General features: G+C 38.4%; 3 protein-coding genes across 4 annotated transcripts in view; 1 reads left to right on the plus strand and 2 right to left on the minus strand.

Annotated features, from left to right (window-relative positions):
• Positions 1-7,517: 7,517 nt before the first annotated feature.
• On the plus strand, positions 7,518-9,826 carry LOC131777832 (putative ankyrin repeat protein RBE_0220). The gene has a single exon (XM_059094182.2). It carries the CDS (start codon positions 7,597-7,599, stop codon positions 8,785-8,787), a length of 1,191 nt encoding a protein of 396 aa, XP_058950165.2. The 5' UTR covers positions 7,518-7,596; the 3' UTR covers positions 8,788-9,826.
• Positions 9,827-10,088: 262 nt separating this feature from the next.
• On the minus strand, positions 10,089-12,275 carry LOC131777816 (protein YIPF5). The gene has a single exon (XM_059094157.2). It carries the CDS (start codon positions 12,198-12,200, stop codon positions 11,436-11,438), a length of 765 nt encoding a protein of 254 aa, XP_058950140.1. The 5' UTR covers positions 12,201-12,275; the 3' UTR covers positions 10,089-11,435.
• Positions 12,276-13,126: 851 nt separating this feature from the next.
• The window catches only part of LOC131777818 (proteasome adapter and scaffold protein ECM29), a 39,904-nt gene continuing 34,772 nt past the window's right edge, over positions 13,127-18,258 (minus strand). For both annotated transcript variants that reach the window (XM_059094168.2, XM_059094170.2), the window contains 8 exons: positions 17,979-18,022; positions 17,414-17,462; positions 16,771-16,917; positions 15,960-16,098; positions 15,672-15,777; positions 14,748-14,860; positions 14,060-14,131; positions 13,127-13,677 (listed from right to left, as the gene is read on the minus strand). In XM_059094168.2, coding sequence (XP_058950151.2) covers positions 13,526-13,677; positions 14,060-14,131; positions 14,748-14,860; positions 15,672-15,777; positions 15,960-16,098; positions 16,771-16,917; positions 17,414-17,462; positions 17,979-18,022 — 822 coding nt within the window. In that variant the 3' untranslated portion in view covers positions 13,127-13,525. The remainder of the gene's footprint in view (positions 13,678-14,059; positions 14,132-14,747; positions 14,861-15,671; positions 15,778-15,959; positions 16,099-16,770; positions 16,918-17,413; positions 17,463-17,978; positions 18,023-18,258) is intronic.

Consider the following 18,258-nt stretch of genomic DNA (forward strand, 5'->3'; position numbering starts at 1 on the left):
AGCTTATTGGATTCGAGTTCTTAACTCTCCTCATTTCATCCCTCCATGACCCTAACGTATGCCTATCTGGAATATACTGCAAACTCAGTAAATTCGATTGTTGTTTCGGTTGGTCGTGAACTTCTACCTTCCCATTTCTGGGCCTTTTTAGGTGAGGAAAACGGCATTGAAAAGCTTGAAATCTGGTTAATTCACTCAGAGTTCCTGAGGTCAGGTCTTTGCTATTTTGCTTAGCCGAAAACATCTATAATTATAGAAAAAAATTACAACCCAAGTTATGCCTTAGCTTTACATTAATACTTCAAAACGAAAACCATTCTAGTTACTCTGCACGCAAGAAACATGAAATTAGGTGAAACTGATACCTTCTGCAATGGGACAAAGACGATAGTAATCCGAAAAGTCAAGCAAGAAAGCCAAAAATTCTCCGGCGTACAACTTCAACAGTATCCGGCACGACTTAAACATTTCAGCACGACTTTAACATTCCGGCGCGAATTTAACATTCCGGCGCGAATTTAACATTCCGGCGCGACTTTAACTTTCCGGCACGAATTTAACATTCCGGCACGACTTTCAATTTTCCGGAACGTCTTTCTCTGGTCTGTAAAGATTAAAGTTGAAGTCTTGCCAGCTAAAAATTGAGGTGGTGAAAATTAAAGTTGAGGTGGTGGAAAAATGTTGATGAGAAGTACGAGATGGCACTTATGTCAATCGTAACGTCACTCAACACTGGAAAGGCACTGCGTGTGCACCTGCTGCAAAAGAGTAGTTGACTGAGTAGGAGGGCCGGACGGGAACTGATACCGACCGAGCGCAGCGAGGTCTGTGCGTCATGAATGAGAGCCAAATATTTTCCTGTCCGGCCCGACCTTAGTCAGTGAATACGAATTTATTACATGATTGTCACACTGTCTTTTTCTTTCTACTTTCGCATCTCGTAGGTCATCTCGCGGGGATTTTCTTTTAATTGTTTCGATAAAAGCGCCCGGGAGATCGTACTGGTCTTAGGATAAATCAACGTTATCACTGAAAAAGTGTAAGTAACCATTTCCTGTTTCACAAATCGGTATTTTCACTCGCATTGACATTTCATCGTTCCTCTTCGAGACACACGGTCAAACAATACTCACGAGCAAGGAGTTAAGATATAACTTATTAACTTTTACTATTTTTATCATCCAATTACAGGTCGGACCCATTCTTGTATTTAGTCGCTAGTACTGTAAAAAGGTCTAATAGCTTTGCACGTGGTTCGTAATATCATCTTTTTAGGCGGTATGTGTTTATTTTGTTGACAAAAATGCGGACCGAGACCAAAACTGTTCGTTCGACTTGACATATTTTCGATGTTAGTAGATCACATCATATTAACTTACTTTCGTAAGTCATTCATTCCAGATAACAAAATTAAATAAACATGCTAATGATGGTATCTGAATTCGTCCTTGGCCAAACACAAACGACCTTACAAGATCACTTTCTCCAGGCATCGAAAACATACGCAAAATCGTCCATAGTTAATTATAATCAGACATTCATCTAGAGACACAGGCCGCCCAAGCTCCAGCTTTGAGATGATCACCCCACTATAACTTGGCACCCGTGGTGCTAAGACAATTTCTTCATGCCAAGTTATAGTGGGCTTCCCGGCGAGGCTTAGTTTAAAAAGGAGGCAAGGTTACCTAGATAGTTTTCAACGGTCGTGTGTCAAGGTTGATGTGGACGCGGGCTGTTAGGAACCTCTAAACTGGAAATTTACGAAGCAAACTGCGGCTTAGCGTCGGTTGCACGGGGAAGGTTGAATTTGTAGTGAATTGAAATGAAACTACAGTATGTGTGCTTAAATTCTGCGTTGGATTTGTGGCCGCCCGATCATTTTGCGGCGGAATTTTTCGCTTCTCAGGTCGGGCGTTCAGAAATGGAGTGTTCAGCCTTGGGCTTTTCTCATGTACGTTGAAAACCTCGAAATGGACAACTCGCTAAAATACGTTCTTTTTATCAAACTAAGCGATCAGATAACAAGCAATACGCTGTGGAAGTAAGGTGAGGTGTTTTTTTTAGACGTATTTTTTTATTCCTTAGAGCGGTCGTAAATATTCCCATACAAATTATTATAATTCCGCCATGACCGTTATTGCGCAAGATGATCATCTCACAGCTGGAGCTTGGGCCGCCTGTGCTAGAGATAGGACCGAGCAAGCCAATCCAGAAAAATACAATCGGCACACTCAACAAATAAAGAATCTTGCAACACAGCTTGCCTTTGAAGAACTGCTCAAATCAATATGCTTGGTGCAATTCATCAACACCTCAAGCAAAATTTGATTCAAAATTTTTCCACTCACTTTCTTCGTGAAGGAGCGATAACCATAATCGTGCTACTGTGCACAGAACTCCATTTTCTCTCGAACAACCGTCCACCATTTTCACAGCACGAGTAACACGTTTACCATAGGTAATCTGATATCTTTCATCTGTTCATTAGTATCGCATTTCTCATAAAGTGCGGTAAAATACACGTTAAAAACACAGAAAAGCCAATATTTCTCATTCTAAAAGATGATTCCATTTGACGAACCGCTCTCTCCGAATCCCCCATTACTTTGTTGAAATTTGAACACCTCTCAAACCAAAGAACAAAAATGACGCTTTGATCGGTGCGAGATACATACCCTAACGCGGCGATCTGATTGGTGCGAGATACATACCCCAAACTATCTGATTGGTGCGAGCAACATACCACACTCTGTACGCTAGCATAGATGTTATTATTTATTATTATTATTATTATTATTAAAAAAAACTTAAAAAGTACAAAAATGTATCTTAGTCCTTCAGGAGACAGACAAAAACCCTGAATGACTGGATTTAAACCAATTACCACCGCATTGCCAGTTCCTTCGTCTCCACCGGACAAGGCATGTTTACTATTCACCTCTTTAGCAATATTGCAAGCTGCTCCGGTGTCTTTAGGGGGTGCTTCATGCCGAAGAAAATGCGGCAGAAAAAGACGCCTTAATCTTTTTGAACCACAGTTTCTTTGGCATTTGCCTTTTCTATCATTGGCTAAACTGAAGCAAAACAATCAAGTCAAAATGAGCGATCAAATCTACCGCTGCTACACAATACTTTTAAGAGCTGTGCTTTGTAATAAGTTCAAAATTATCTGCAGGACTCTACAGGCATGAAAAGTAGGTCAATGGAAAAATAGATTTCGTGATAATAATAATAATAATATAGCACTATCTCCGAGACGATGCAAATAATAGCTTTTGTCAGAAAAATGCCACCTGATTTTATACTTATCCTTAATCGGTGGGACAAAATATCCAGTTCTACTTGTACGTCTGTCAGATAAATTCCTGTTTCAAACAGCCCCAAACAAATTGTTTACACCTAAAAAGCAGGTTTCGCTGGATAAAATCCATGTATGGATGGCAGAAGTCATGTCCCAGATCAGCAATCAGACAGATTCTGGATATAACTTTTCGCTTTTATTAGTTTCGTTAACACCTAGTTATATATAAGCGGGAGATAAGTGTCGACCTGAGCTTGTCCCTCTTAAGGGCTGGTTAATTATTTACGACGGAGGTGTAGTCAAAGTCGTGATCAGAAGTGCGCGCTGGGTCTCAAAATGGCGGCCAAACTTGAAGATTGGCGAATGTTTAGGCAAGTTCATAGAGTTATAAAAATTTTAATAAAGGTGGGCTGCAAAATGTTTTTCGATTGTTAGACTCTTCATGACACCCTAGCTATTATACTAACTATATTAGTTTGACTAGATTACAGCGTCTGACTTTTTCAAAAACTCAAGTTTGAATTTGGTGGGTTTTGGCGCGTTTGACTCTGGTGAGCCAATAAAGGGTTTTTTAAGCCTTTCCACTAAATCGTTTGAAACTCAGTGTCTCTAAAGTAAGGTTAATGGATAAGATAACAGTGAAATAATCCTTAGTGGTATTTTTTTTAACTAAGTTTCATAGGTTTTTTCGAAATTGTCTTTAAAAGTTATGTCAAATCAAGGTCTTGAAAACTGGCACGACTAGCGTTCGCTCGAGTAAACTTTAACTTCTGGAAAACTCGAGAAATTACAGAGATTCGATCAGGCAGACTGTGGTTTTGGTGTAAGGGCATGAAATTCAAGTCTTGCAACACACAAGAAAAAGGCGAAATCTGTGTCTCAAGCCAAACTTATCAGATCGCTCTAACGAAGACTCTTTTAAGTGTCATGACGTTTAGTAAGTCTAATAATTTTTTTGTTTTGTTTTGTATTTTCGTTGGTGTTATTCGACCATCTTTAGCATTGCAATTATCAAAATTGTCATTATCTTCTTTCCTGATAGGTACAAATAACATGCATTCACCCGTGACATATTTGACATGTTTACCACGTGTTTCCTGCATCATAACATACTTACACGTGTGATTTGCGCTGACACTGGAATAATCACTGGTCTGGAATCCACATCTTTCCAAACAAGTATACAGTACGAAATTTAGGAGACACACTTACAATACTTACCGCCAACTGACATCCCTCAAGAAGCAGCTTTGTGAGAAGTTCCTTAGCTCGTTACGTGAGTTATTTGTGTGGAAAATATAACTCTTCCACGAAAATAACTCTCATAACGAGAATTCACGCTAGTCACATACTCACAACGATTACTCATTGTAAACCGACAAGTGATTGTCTCGTCACAGTTTACGTATTTAACAAATGCTTCGAAATCTCGCGCGTTTTTTCGCGCAAAGATGACGAATCTTCGCCTGAATCTTGTCTGCTCCGCTTTTCAAGTCTCAATTCCACTTTTCATCAAGTTTTTTCTCGTCTCTTTTAAATTGTTTACCTTTTAAGCTTTCCTTTTCTTTCCTTATTTGTTTTATTTGACCCAGGTGCTCCCTATTTGCTCTTTTCTTATCTTTTGATTTCCAAGGCTTTCTTTTCTTTTCTTTTCCTTTCTTATCCTCAACTTTTTTTTTTAGCGACAAGGTTCCTTTCCTTTCCTTTGATGACAAAGTCTTCGCTGGATGATTTCTTGGTTCTCGTCAGCCGAGTACCGAGCTTATCAATGCTTGCATAAAAAATTCGGGCTGCGCGCTTTTGTAGCTTCTGAAGTTTTTTACAAAGGCCGATATCGCAGTTTCTTCAAACAACGCTGCATTAAGCAAAATGTGGCTGGATTACGCTGTTACAAAAATAAATTGGAACATTATAGGGGACAAGATACCTTATTCTTTTAATATATTCTTTTCACAAACACTCTGTTTATGACAATCCCAGTTTGGGTTTTGATCATCCAGGGAATCCGCATCACTGGATGGATTTATAGTGCAATATGGAATTTCAGAAATATTTGATTGAAAAAGTTGATTGTGTGGTGAAGTTATTTGTCCAAGAGGTACATTTAGACCCACAGAGTAATTCAGTATTCTCAACTGGGTCATGATAACATAAATTGGCCACCGTAAAGAGTTTCAAAGCTGATGTTTCGAGCATTAGCCCTTCGTCAGAGTGAATGATTTAGCCTCACATTTCGTTTCCCGATTAGTGCGTTATGTCCAGCTTTCTAGCTTTGGACGTGTATGCCTTTACCAGATTGATAAAGAATATTTAGTCTGTTTGCAATGAACAATAGGAACAAGGTAGTTACTGTTTGGGTTTGTCTCTTGCTCTTGGTTTGGACCAAACACATAGTTCCTGTTTGTGTTTTTTGCTTTCAATAATCGGCCTATAATAGCGTAGAATATCAATTATTTTGTTTTTTATTCCTACAAACCTTCTGCAATTATTTGGGTTAGTAGTTCTACAGAGAGCTTTAATTTAATCCTCCAAGATCGACAGACATATAACCCAAGCATGTTCACTAATAAAGTATTTAGGGATGTCTATAAGACTTGATTTAGTTTGTCGAACAGTTGAGGAGTTCGCTGAATAAAGAAAAAAAAATCCAGAAAAGGCCTCGATTTCCTTTACTTGAGCGAGCTTTCTAGAGCCAAATACCCTCAAAGTATAGTTGCCTAAAAAAGTTCATTGAAAGAGTTGATTGCAAGAGAATGGTAACGTTATGGCAACGGCAACGCGGGTTGTGCTGTCCGGCTGAATCTGGTTCACCACTGGTCTACTTAAGATGATAGAAAGCATGTTTACTACAATCTCCAGAAACACATCGCCTTCACCCCTCCCCACTCCCATAGAAAACACAATGCACTCGAGCTTAGCTCTCATTTGCGCTCTCAAATCCTCGAGCGCGACCCATTCCCCCTCGACTCAACCCCCCCCCCAAATAAACAAACAAACAAACAAAAACAAAACCATATGAGGAGCTAATCAAAAAGAAATTATTAATAGTCAAAAACGAAAGCAAATCGAAATGACAACGACAACGACAAAATAATTATGTTCCTTATCACAAATTCAAGGGAAGTCCGAGGCCTGTAGAAAGTAAGTTATATCTTCGGTATTCAGTAACAGCAGTTAAAGAAGTTAATCACATCTACTTATCTTCCTTTGGATTCCACGTCGAAAGAAAAACAGTGATCTTTGTTTACGATAGCCATGAATTAAAAAATATTAACTCCTGAACTGATCGGATAACACACAACCCTTGTCATATGTGAGGTTAGACAAAAAAAAACGAGAATTCAAGGAACAATCTGCAAGGTTATCGAAAAAACTTTCGTCTCCGCAAAATTGGTAGGAAGTGGAAGAATAAACTACAAGAAATCTTGTTTATTACATAGATGACTGTTGTTTCCCAAGAAAATAGTTCAGCTCTTTAGTCCTCTATATTACACGCGAAACTATTTTTGCTCTCAGCGGGTGAATCGCCGCAGTGTGTCTAAGTTTTAACCTTCGGATTAAACAATTTTTCCTTCTAAAATTATTTTCGCGGACAACTCTTGAAACATCGAAAAATTGAAACTAGTCAATAATACCTGTCTTTTGATGCTGTCTTATATCATTAAAATATATATGGACTTTTCGGCGCCTACTTCCTAATGGAATTATTTCAACTAATGCAAATGTGAAAAGTTTAGATGTAAAAATCCGTCAGATGTCACGGGGAGAAAAATTAAAATTGCTTTGCCTTCTTTTCCTTTGTTAGACATAATAAGTTGGCTAAATACATGTCGAGCTTAAGAGCTCTTCAATATATCTGCGTGTCAATATGCAATAATCCGAAAATTATATGTTACATGGGATTGTTTATTTTGGTCTTCGTCCCGTTATTTGTTTTATAACCCGCTAATATGTCCAACCGCCGCTGTTTTTATTAAAACAACAACGTGCAAGATGCAGAATATGCGTTTGAAAAAAATATAGTTGAATTTAAAAATATAAAGAAAAGGAATTTTATTCAAATTCCAACCTCTTTTTTTTCTTCGAACATTCTCAGAGATCATTTTCATATCAATTTTCTTTCCATTAAAAGTCTTCTTTCAGTATATGGGACTCAACAGCTGCTGTAGAGCTGGATAAAACAGTGGAAACTTACGCCGCTGGAGAATTGATATGATATACACTTTAAGGAAAGGAAAACACTTTTAGAGACAATAGAATTTCCGTCTCAGATAACCAACCGGCTAGTGCTGAAAATGGCAGCGGTGAATAAAGCGATTTCTGAACGTCGTTTCAAACAAGTTCGCTTTTTGATCGATTTGGGAGCAAATTTGAATATGAAAGACAGAGAAGGAAAAACTGCTTTAATTCAACTGTGCTTTCTTGAGCCGGAGTCCTTGGCTGCGGCGATCGCTGTGCGTTTGTTAAAAGCAGGAGCAAAAATTGATATAAAGGATAACGAAGGGTTATCAGCATTTTCCACCGCAGTGAAAAGACAGAAAGAAAGTTTGGTTGCATTATTTTTGGAGGAGACCGGAAATTTTGATATCAATTCCAGAGACAAGAAAGGAAACACCGCGCTATTTTATGCAGCAAACGTTGGAAATTTGAAGATCTTGAGTGCGATTGTTTTAGCCCTTCAGAAGTTTCAACTAAGTGTGAACGTGGCAAATACTGAAGGAATTACACCACTAATGCAAGCGTGTATGAACGGAGATGTCATCGTAGCAAAGTATCTCATAACAGAGGGTAAAGCCTGTATAAATAGCAGAGACTGGAATTATAAAAGAACAGCCCTGGATTGGGCCAAAACGAGGGGAATTCAGGAAAGTATTTTACTGGTAAATAACAATTCCGACTTTGATGGTCTGGGTAAGAGTACCATGTGTGGAACACTCGTAGAAGATAACGTCCAACAGAAACAAATTTTTGGCTCGAAACCTTGTGAAAAAGATCTTGGTCGCACAAAGGGGCAAACAACGTACAAAGATCAACTTCGACAAGTATATCAAGTTTACGAATGGCAACTAACAGCTTCCTTCAAACTCCGGAAAAAACCGAAGTCAATCGATATCATAGCATCGAACTCAACCGAAGAACAGAGAAATGGTAATACAAGAACGAGAAAGAACACTGATTTATCAAAGGGTCGGAATTTTCTCAGAGGAGGTGCCACTGCAAAACTTCTAAAGCGCAGTTCTTTAATGGCTGACAAGAACGTTCCTCATCCATTTCCGTTTCCGAATTTCCAACGTTCCCTATCTTTCACGGATCTTACGAAACTTGATAAGGCGGAAAGGCGAATTGATTCGCCAACTCTTCCGAGGATTCGTTCGGCTCATTCGAAGCGTTCGGGAAAAGTTCGGCAAGAATCTCCAGAAGTAGAAACCCGCTCGTCATCACCAACGATTACTACTGTATTTGAAGAGAATGAACCTGACTCTTAAACTAGCACCGGTCTCGTATTGCAATAAATGCAAAAAAATATTAATTTACCTCAACTGGTATTCCCCTATTTCAAAATCAAGTCTTTAAGGTTGACTAATGTTAATGAAGCGTTTTGTTGTCGTTGCGAAAGGGAAGACACACCCGTTTCTTCATTACGTCGTTCTGAAAGGCCAAAACAATAATTTGCGGCGGTGTTTTGTGACGCTTTTAAAGAATGTCAAACACAATAGTGCTGCCGTCTGGCACTAAAACATTCTTTTATGTTTCCTTCGACATTATCTGCTCTTTGCTAGTCAGAAAACTGTTCGCTATTAGGACGATTACCCGAGATTATAGTCTATACATTCACTCCGAGCAAGGTGTTTACACTTTTGAATATCCAACCAATTGAAATGTTTTTGAGGATGTTAAAAGTAAATAGCATTCCTCTGATAATCATTTGAGACCTGACCAGATCAATGTGTTCTGTTCTTGGGACAGGGCATTTCACTCTCACAATGTCTTTTTCCACCCAGGAGTACAAATGAGTCCCAGTGAATTGTCAGGAATCTTGATGAAATGCTGGGGGTAACCTTGCAATGGACTGGCATCCCATCTAGGGGATGTAATACCCCTAGTCGCTTTATGCTGAGAAACCAGGATAAGCTCAGGCAGGGTGGGCCACCAGGGTCAAGTACAGACTTTAAGATTTGCAAGTCACACTGACAGTTCACTCCCAGTCTCAGGTGACTTTGATCTTAGTCTTTGGAGGTCAAAATGAAAATTTGAAATGAAAATGAAAGCTTACATGTTAATCATGGATTACTTTTGATCAACTTCATACAATGCAGCCCCAAGGTAAATGATTTTCAAGATCAAATAGTGTTCAATGTCCTTTCATTTTATCCTTAAATCACAACTTCAGAAATACTTCTCAACAAATAGGAGTACAAAAACACTGTAGTTGCCAAACTCAGACAACCTGCTGTTCATAACTACCAACATCTTGGTGCAAGCTTATTATTAATTTTCCTGACCATTACCTGACACCTCGATGCAAGCAGCATTTCTGTATTCTTATCGACAATATCAAATTTGCCAATCAGATTGCAACATTACTGCCAATTGTTGTAAAAAACATTTTGATACAATAAACACAGTACCTAGATTTGACAAAATCACTACAAGAAAACTCACAGTTTGAATATATTCAGCTCAACAATAAAAAAGTTTGGAAATAGGTTTTTGGCCTAAGTGGTTTGAGATTAAACGTAACATAATAAGACATGGTTTTCACCAAGTAATTGTCTGCACCTTAACGTTTGTTCATTCTGTCCACTTTAATTTCTCAAGTTTAAATATTTGGCTTTTCTTCCCTTTAAATTCATTAACTCAAAGTGTTTACAGATAGTCAAGGCTTCAAGAGTGTCTGTAAACCCCATAAAAATGTTCCTGTCTGTAACAAAAATTAGGCTAATTTTTGTCTTTCAGACATGATTGAACAGGTTAATTTTAGACTTGCTACCTTCTGTAAGCTACATCTATCAAATCCAGAAGTGATCAACATGCAACTTCTCCCTATAATATTCATACATTATACACCAAATGGGTACTGAGAATATTCAAATTTTATCAGGTTAAAGTAGTTGTTTAGATCCAACACCAAATTTCCAAATAACGAATTTACAAGGAAATGTGCCTACAACAGATTGAGGGGACAATTAACTAGCAGATCTTGGGAGACAAAGGGCATAGGTGATTAAGTGCAACATCCTAGGTTGTTAGTGCAGCTCTTTCAATGGAAATTTACCAAAAGAAGAAATAAAATCAAATTAAACTTAGTAAGAGAAGCTGCAAAGATGCTCTTTAAACGACAATTGATTCTCTGGCTACTACATTTGATTGCTAACAATTAAAGTGTAGTGCATGGAATGGGAACGTTAGACCTAGGCATTGTAGACGGCATTCTTCTTGCCAGATGTAAATTATTTAATCCCCTTTGGGAGGACTTTGAAGATATTTTTAGATTTAGTTTTCATATTTAGCTTAATAAAAGAAAATGTAGGCAAAATGCATAAATACTTAAATCAATTGGACAAACTTGATACCCTAATGAATAAATTGCTAATAATTGTAAAATGCTGCGAAAATGCATTCACGAACTACAGTTTTTGCTCTAACAGTCCAAAGAGACAATATAATTTGAATTCAAGAACCCCCTTGAACCTGACAGTCAACAACTGTTCTCATTTTCTCCATGAGCTTTTTTTGTCCAAAGACAATGAATAAACCTCTCAAATTTAATACAATAGACAGGTAAACAGATTTGGAAAAAACAAGGTGAATTCCTAGAATATGCCTGCGTAGATATGTTCCTGAACTCAAAATTGGCACAATTAGCCAACAGAGAAGTGCAAGGTCCACAGTTTAGAGAATTTACTTTCTGGAGTTGTGAGCTGAAGTGTTATAATTCACCACATATCTTGACACTTGTCTACAGGTCGATTTGAATGTAGAAGACTGAATCAAGTTTCCTCCTTGAAGAAATTGCCTGGTATCCAACTCAGATATTTTTTTGTTCCATTGGCAGAGGGGGGGAAGGGAGGCATAAACCATATGGAGTTTTATAACTTTATAATTACAATCAGAAAGATTTTCTTGAACAGACTCAAAACACAGTCAGCAGTGCAAAAATTCCATACACTAGGGCACAAGGATATGCCACCAAAGGCTGTTGAGAATCCATTGCAAGTGCTGTTACAAATAGTTTTGATGATGACAAGCTACACCAACCAATTACAACTGCTGTGAGAATTGATCCGAGATATCCTTGAAGTGACATAACCAGTGACACACCAGACAGTCCCACCATGGGTAGTAGACAGTAACCAAGGACACTTATAACACATCCAACGGACACTCCAGTGAGACTCATCAAATTAAGAACAATATACATGGCCCCACATCCCAGCGCACTGAAACCGTATATATAACCAAACTGAACTTTACCATGGAGTAGCAGGAAACCTCCAAATGCCAGACAAAACAGTAGAGGTCCTGTGAGATCCGTGTCATCCATAATATGCGAATCAGTCGTTTTAAACGGATTCAAAACTGAAAGTGTCTTCTGCCAAATATGTTCAAAGTTAATCCCTAACTCTTCGAGTAATGGCGGTTCATCGCCAAAATCTGTGCCATGGGCTTCATCGACTTGCGTAATTCCTTGATTCATGTTCCCCGTGTAAGGCGATTGAAACTGATTGCTTCCATTGTAATAGTTGTTGTAAAATCCACCGTTCGAATTCCCTCCGCCATTTTGAGGGCCGTAATTTTCATACGGCACTGACGTGTTTTGATCGTAATTCGTCGCGTAGAAACCATCCTGATAGAATGAATTATTACCTTGGTAGTAAGGATTCTCGTAACTGGACATAGTTCTTTTAAATAACCGCTGTGATCGCAGAGATTCGTCACCCTATCTCAATTTTCCGAAGGACACGTCTCAACTCGCCGGTCCACAGAGCGCATGACCTTTTAAAATTACCTCAAACACATTGCAGGCGTTCAATTGAAAATGGGCAGGCCTAGGGTAGGGTGGTGGCTATTTCTTTGTATCTACGGCCCCCATAAACTTGGAAAAGTACACTGAAAGCGGAATACGTACGTAATTTTAACTCCTTAGGTTTTCGCACCAGTCTCGGTGCGAGTTCAGTGCGTCGTCGGCGGCGTTGCGTGACATACCACAGAACAGATATACGAAGCCTCCACCGGTGAGGAATTTCCACTGACTAATGTATAAAACATTGCTGATCCTAGCAGTATGCAAGACGCGTGTCATATGATGAACTTCGTATTGGGCCTTGCACACCATAAACACTATGTGACTCAGTGTTAGAGTGGTTCAATTCCTCATAGGGACATTAATTTTGTTTGTCCCACGCGCTCGTGACATGACGAAAAACATCTTCCTCTAAGTGAGGTAATGTTCATATTAGAGGCGTGGCTTAGGCACTCAATGGGGTTTACCGATAGCCGTAAAACGGCCCAAACATTTAGCCGTTAACCAAAAAATTATCAAATTTTAACCGTTGGTAGTAAAAAAGTTAATCGTAACAAAAGATTCTGGTGACAACGATGGAATGCTATTACCTGTTACCCAGAAAATAGCCATAATTTTAACCGTTAGCCGTAAGAGCCATCATCCCATTAAGGTCCTGTTTAGAGTACTATTTAGTTCGTTTCCAAAGAGCAGTTCACCTTTGGCGGAGGATTGCTTGTAAATTAGCTCACTTTAATGACATAAGTGTTTCAATGGAGTCAACACTACCCATCATAAAGGACTACAAAGACTACTTGAGCTCAGCGATCGTGATAATTTTATTATCTAACAAGCTGTTTCAATGCTTCGCAGACTGCATTTATCTTTGATTTTATCAATATGGAAACAGAAACAATATTTTTTTCTTGATTGACGTAAATTTTTTCCGAAAGCGATTTTCTAGTTTTACACAAAGTTGAACCCTTGATTGCTTCAGTTTTCCCAAAGGGAAAATAAATAATTGATCGATGCAAACGAGCGCGTTTTCACCTTCCTATCCGACTACATCGATCGAGTGCCGGCTAAACACGCTTGAGTGGCCAAGCGCAGTCGCAACCCGCGGCCTCTCGGTAAGTGCAGTATCTTTGAAAGGTGGTCCATGTCAGATTGCACACCATTCACGTCTTCACTCCGTATTATAACTGGACGTGTTTTTAACGCTATGAACCAGAGAAGCCAAGAGAGAGAAATTTGTTTTTAAGTTCTAGGGCTTTATCCCGGATGTTAGGTTCCTTGTCACTGTAAACGTATTTCAGACTGTCTAATATAAGTTCCTTTAGTTCTTCCGTCAGCAGTGATAAGCGGATATGACCTGAAAAAATTAATGTAAGAAACAAGTTATTGATGATTTTCTAGGGAAAAAAAGACTGGTATGCTGCGCCAGCGCGAAAGTGAGAGACTTTCCTGATTACAGAATAACACGTTGCCCAAGGCAATTAAACCACAGAAGTGCATTTGAAAAGTGGTCATCTCGAGTACTATCCCACCCTATGAAAAGTGGGCAGGAGATAATTTTGTTTGACTTAATTCCCTAAGGCGGCGGCACAAACCCCACGGGGGGGGGGGGGGGTGGGAGGACAATGTGACAGCCTATTGGCGCAACGAGCAATGATGATGATGATGATGATGATGATGATGATGAAATTCATTGAAATGACTCTTCTCTACTGGATGCTTAGACTAAATCAGTTAACCTTGTAGAGCTGAGTGCATTGTCTCTAGAACTTCAACTGATCCCAACCGCACCGCAGCATACTTCTTAACCTCTGTGAAAAAAATAAAGCAGCAAAACACATTAAAATATGTACATAAAAGGGAGGGATTGAAACGAGCTATTCAATTTACTTATGTTTAGGTGTTTTAAGATCCTTAAAAACTAACGTAAGTTCAAAAGCTTGTAGCACTGTTGATTTGTCGAGTTGAAACAGTTTCTAACTTTCTGAAACAGCATCTGTCATAGTCGGGTTATTTGCTGCAGTAAATTCAGAGCTGGGCAATTTCAATGCGCTCCCACACCGCCCAGAAGAATATGACAAACTACAAGTTACCTTGAGGGACAAACGTCGAAGACGGGAACATTCCAACGTAAAGGGAGCTATTTTCCTACATTTGGTTAGTTTTTAAGCGTCAGGATATTACTTCCACACCAAATAAAACCTTGAAATAATTATTTGCACGAGCACACAAGCACCAAGAGGTGAGAAAAACCTAAGATTATGGAAAGGAAAAGATCAAAAGGGTTTACAGACTACGATCTTGGGAAAAAGGGTTCTTTGTCACTCCGTATCCCAAAAGACTAGGTGAACCATTTCAAAATACTAGAGCCATATACGTATGACACTCATCTAAAACAAATTGTAACATCATTAAAATCAAGCAAACCTAAACATTCGCAAACTGGTGGAACAAATTGTCCGAGGGTGTTTCTTAACATAGTTATTCTCTCGATACTCTCTTCTCCCGAGCCATCGGGTGTTCCATTGACCCAATTCATCCTGGAAAATAAAGAATAATGAAAAAAAATAGCAAAATAAAAAAGTTGAAAACTACCGTTTCCAAAACTATAAATAGAAAGAAGAAAAGGGGTCCGTTTCTCCGGGTTCAAAAAGTTTATTTTTATTTGCAGTTTTTCTTCCAAGATCAAGAGATTGACACTTTTAAAATTGTAAAATTATCGAGATCAAGAAACGAAACAGAATGGACTTGTTTTGGAGAATTAGATTTGAACTATTACTTCGGGCGCGTAAAATTAGCGGGCCTTGGCTACCGAGCCAAAAAAAAGCAAAACGAGGAAGAGGGAAACCAACTTTAAGGAGTAAAACGGAACGGAATGTAACGAAAAAAAAAACAGAAGAGTAAAATGTGATGTCTTAGCAAACACGTCCAAAACGTGAGGAAGAAAAAGAAAATGGACAAGAACATATAAATACCAAAAATAAAATCAACAGCTACAACTTCATGATTTTAGAAACATGAAGATCTCTGTTAGGCAGGTGAACTCGAGAAGTTTTTGACAAAGATCCTAAAATGACTTATTTAAACTTACTTCGGTTTAACTGCAAGGTTTGTTCACGTATGATCAGTTATAATCAATTTCGCGGTTTGCAGTTTCATTTGTAGGTGGATCAACAAACATCCACAACCACGTCAAGGCGCTCCGTACAGTTTTTTAAAAGTGGAATTATCCGACGACAAAAAAAACCGTTGGCGTCAATTTACTCATGTCAAAACCAACTGCATAGCGGAGTGAAGCTGCTTTACCGTAAAATCAGCAGCAGCCAAACAAACGAAACAATTTCCACCAACCTTTCTATAAATAATTTAATGGCTGCTAAAACCACGACTTGAACTTTCCAAGTGTTTGAAGTAAGGGCTGCAGTAAGTATGGAACAAAAACGCTCTCCGTGTTTGTCTGTTAAATGAAGATGAAGGAGAAAAATGGTTCAACTGTGGTAAATTCTCGTTACTCTATAAGGAATATAAGCGGTCACATTGGCTGGTCAAAAACACCAAGCAATGTTAGCTGGCAGCTAATATTACGACAACTACGATTTTGTTACGATGCGTAAGCTAAAGTGGGAAAAGAAACCTGACCTTGGGAGTCGGTGGAATTCTTTGGCCACGCCTGTCCCAGACACTCAAAAGAACAAACCAAGAACTCTTGATCCACTTTCTTGTCCTTCTCTTCCTCGTCTCCATTTTCTTCCTCGCCTTCTTCCTCCTCCTTTGGCTCCTGTAAGTTGGACAAGCAAAACATCCAAGGATCATTGATAATTGAGTTCCTCACAGTCAGAGCATTCAAGCATACATTTGCAGCAGGATTAAAAGGCGAGTATTTGAATTAAACGGGAAATGTAACTCTCAAGTAAAGCAATGATCTTTGTAAGTGAACTGAAATTCAAGCGATTGCAGAAAAGAATCCTGAGGTGAAAAAAGAGACCGTGCTTCGCCGGGCTTATTATAAAGGGTAGTAGAAATTTGATTAAAACCAGCAAAAATGCCATTATCTTTCATATGAGCTTTGAGTCAGTATGTCAATTATACTACATCCATTTCTTGATTTGAAAGACGAACAAATTTTATAGCATGGAAACTAAATGAAGCTTTCAAAGACAAGTATATACATATTAATATATTAATATATTTATTTATTTATCTATTTTTTAACGTCCCATAGAATTGAAAAATAACAACACTAAGGTATGACCATTCTGACAGTAGTATAGTAACATTATCATTTTGCTATTTTTGGTGAGGAAGGACTAACTAGAACCATGAAGCACTAGACGAAAGGGGGGCCATTTCTGAGTTTAAGGTAACTGTTCACAATTTTAATTTATCGGGAAGAATCTGTCAAATTGAAATAACCTTTGAATGATAAATGGCGAACCAACAGAATACTTACAGGAGCTATAATAGGAAATAGAAGTTCGGAGAGTTGTTGAAATCTATCGATAGAATATTCCTGGACGATTTCCCCGAAGCACTTTAATGCAGCTCTCTTGTACGTTGGGTTTTCTTTTTTGCATTCTTTGAATATCGAGTCAAGTACCTACAGAAGAAGCACAATTTTAACACTTAAAATTGGAAGTGAAACATCAGTGAAAAAGTTTGAAGATCAACCACATGACAAGAAATTCATTCCCGCATCATATTCATCGGTAACTGCACGGGCCCGTAAAGCTGTTTTGTTTCAATTCAAGAAGATGGTTTCCAAATTTTTGAAAGTTGTACAATAAAACTACCAGCTTAAGACACAAAATGAAATGGTTAGGGTGCCATAAACTGCTTCACTATTCTTTATATTTTAATTTTAAAATATGGCTTCGAGCCCGTTAAGTTACCGGGACTTTCGAGAAACAGGCTTCAGAACCCTCAAGTATTGGAGCCGTGGACATGGCCATAGAACAAAGTGAAACATTATTAGGCATGAGGTCAAGATAAAAAGTATAAGTTCTTCACAAATCAAATATGGAGCCTTTTTTTCTTGACATTTGTCTGTGTTCTGTTCCACGTCACATGTAAATCTAAACGTCGTCTTATCTTACTTCCTCAATATCTGGATCAACTCTTGGAGACGAGTCTTGTATTGACTTCCTACCATAGAGACGCAACCAAAAAAATATTATTTGTATATAGTGAAGAGAAAAGGGCAGAACTAAACGTCAAAAGTTCATACGACTCAGTTTCAGTAAGAGCTTTTTCTAAACAAACATGTTGAAAATATAACTTTGCATTAATAACAACCAAAGGGCGCCTATAAACTGTAAGTTCCTGAAATCAACTGTCGTCCGATTATAATAGAACCACAACCCAAAAGCCAACCAAAAAAAAAGGGAAATGCCAGAGGGAACTAGTAATAACTTAAAGTAAACATGCATGATCGGATTCTAACGTTGGAATATGCAAGTAACCGAGGAAGGATTGGTTCAAGTTTGGCGACTGATTTATTGAACGGCCCAAGGTTTTTAAAAATAGCACAGAAAGCAGCAAAGCATAACCAGATTTAATGCAATTTTGGATTAACTTTGACACCCAGGTGAAAATAATCGCTTATATTGCAATTTGTCATAAATGCGATTCTCCCTCCGTATAGGAGTCTGAGTGCCTTACCTGCACTTGATACAAACACATGATACTGCGGAGAGCAGAGATTCCTAAACAAAACATAATCGTGCAAAAAGTAGGAGTTAAAACGACGTAATTCACAAGTTTACCATGCTACTTGTAATAATCCACGTTCGATTAACAAGACGCAAGACAAGATAAATCAAGTCTGAAACTGTGTCTTATACACGATGTTAATTTAGGTTTCAAATACTGAAACCAGTATACCACATTGGATACCGTACGTCGCAACCACAACAATACCATTTTCTTTAGAAAATTAATA

This window comes from Pocillopora verrucosa, chromosome 12 (assembly GCF_036669915.1).
Source record: "Pocillopora verrucosa isolate sample1 chromosome 12, ASM3666991v2, whole genome shotgun sequence".
Taxonomy (NCBI): Eukaryota; Metazoa; Cnidaria; class Anthozoa; order Scleractinia; family Pocilloporidae; genus Pocillopora; species Pocillopora verrucosa.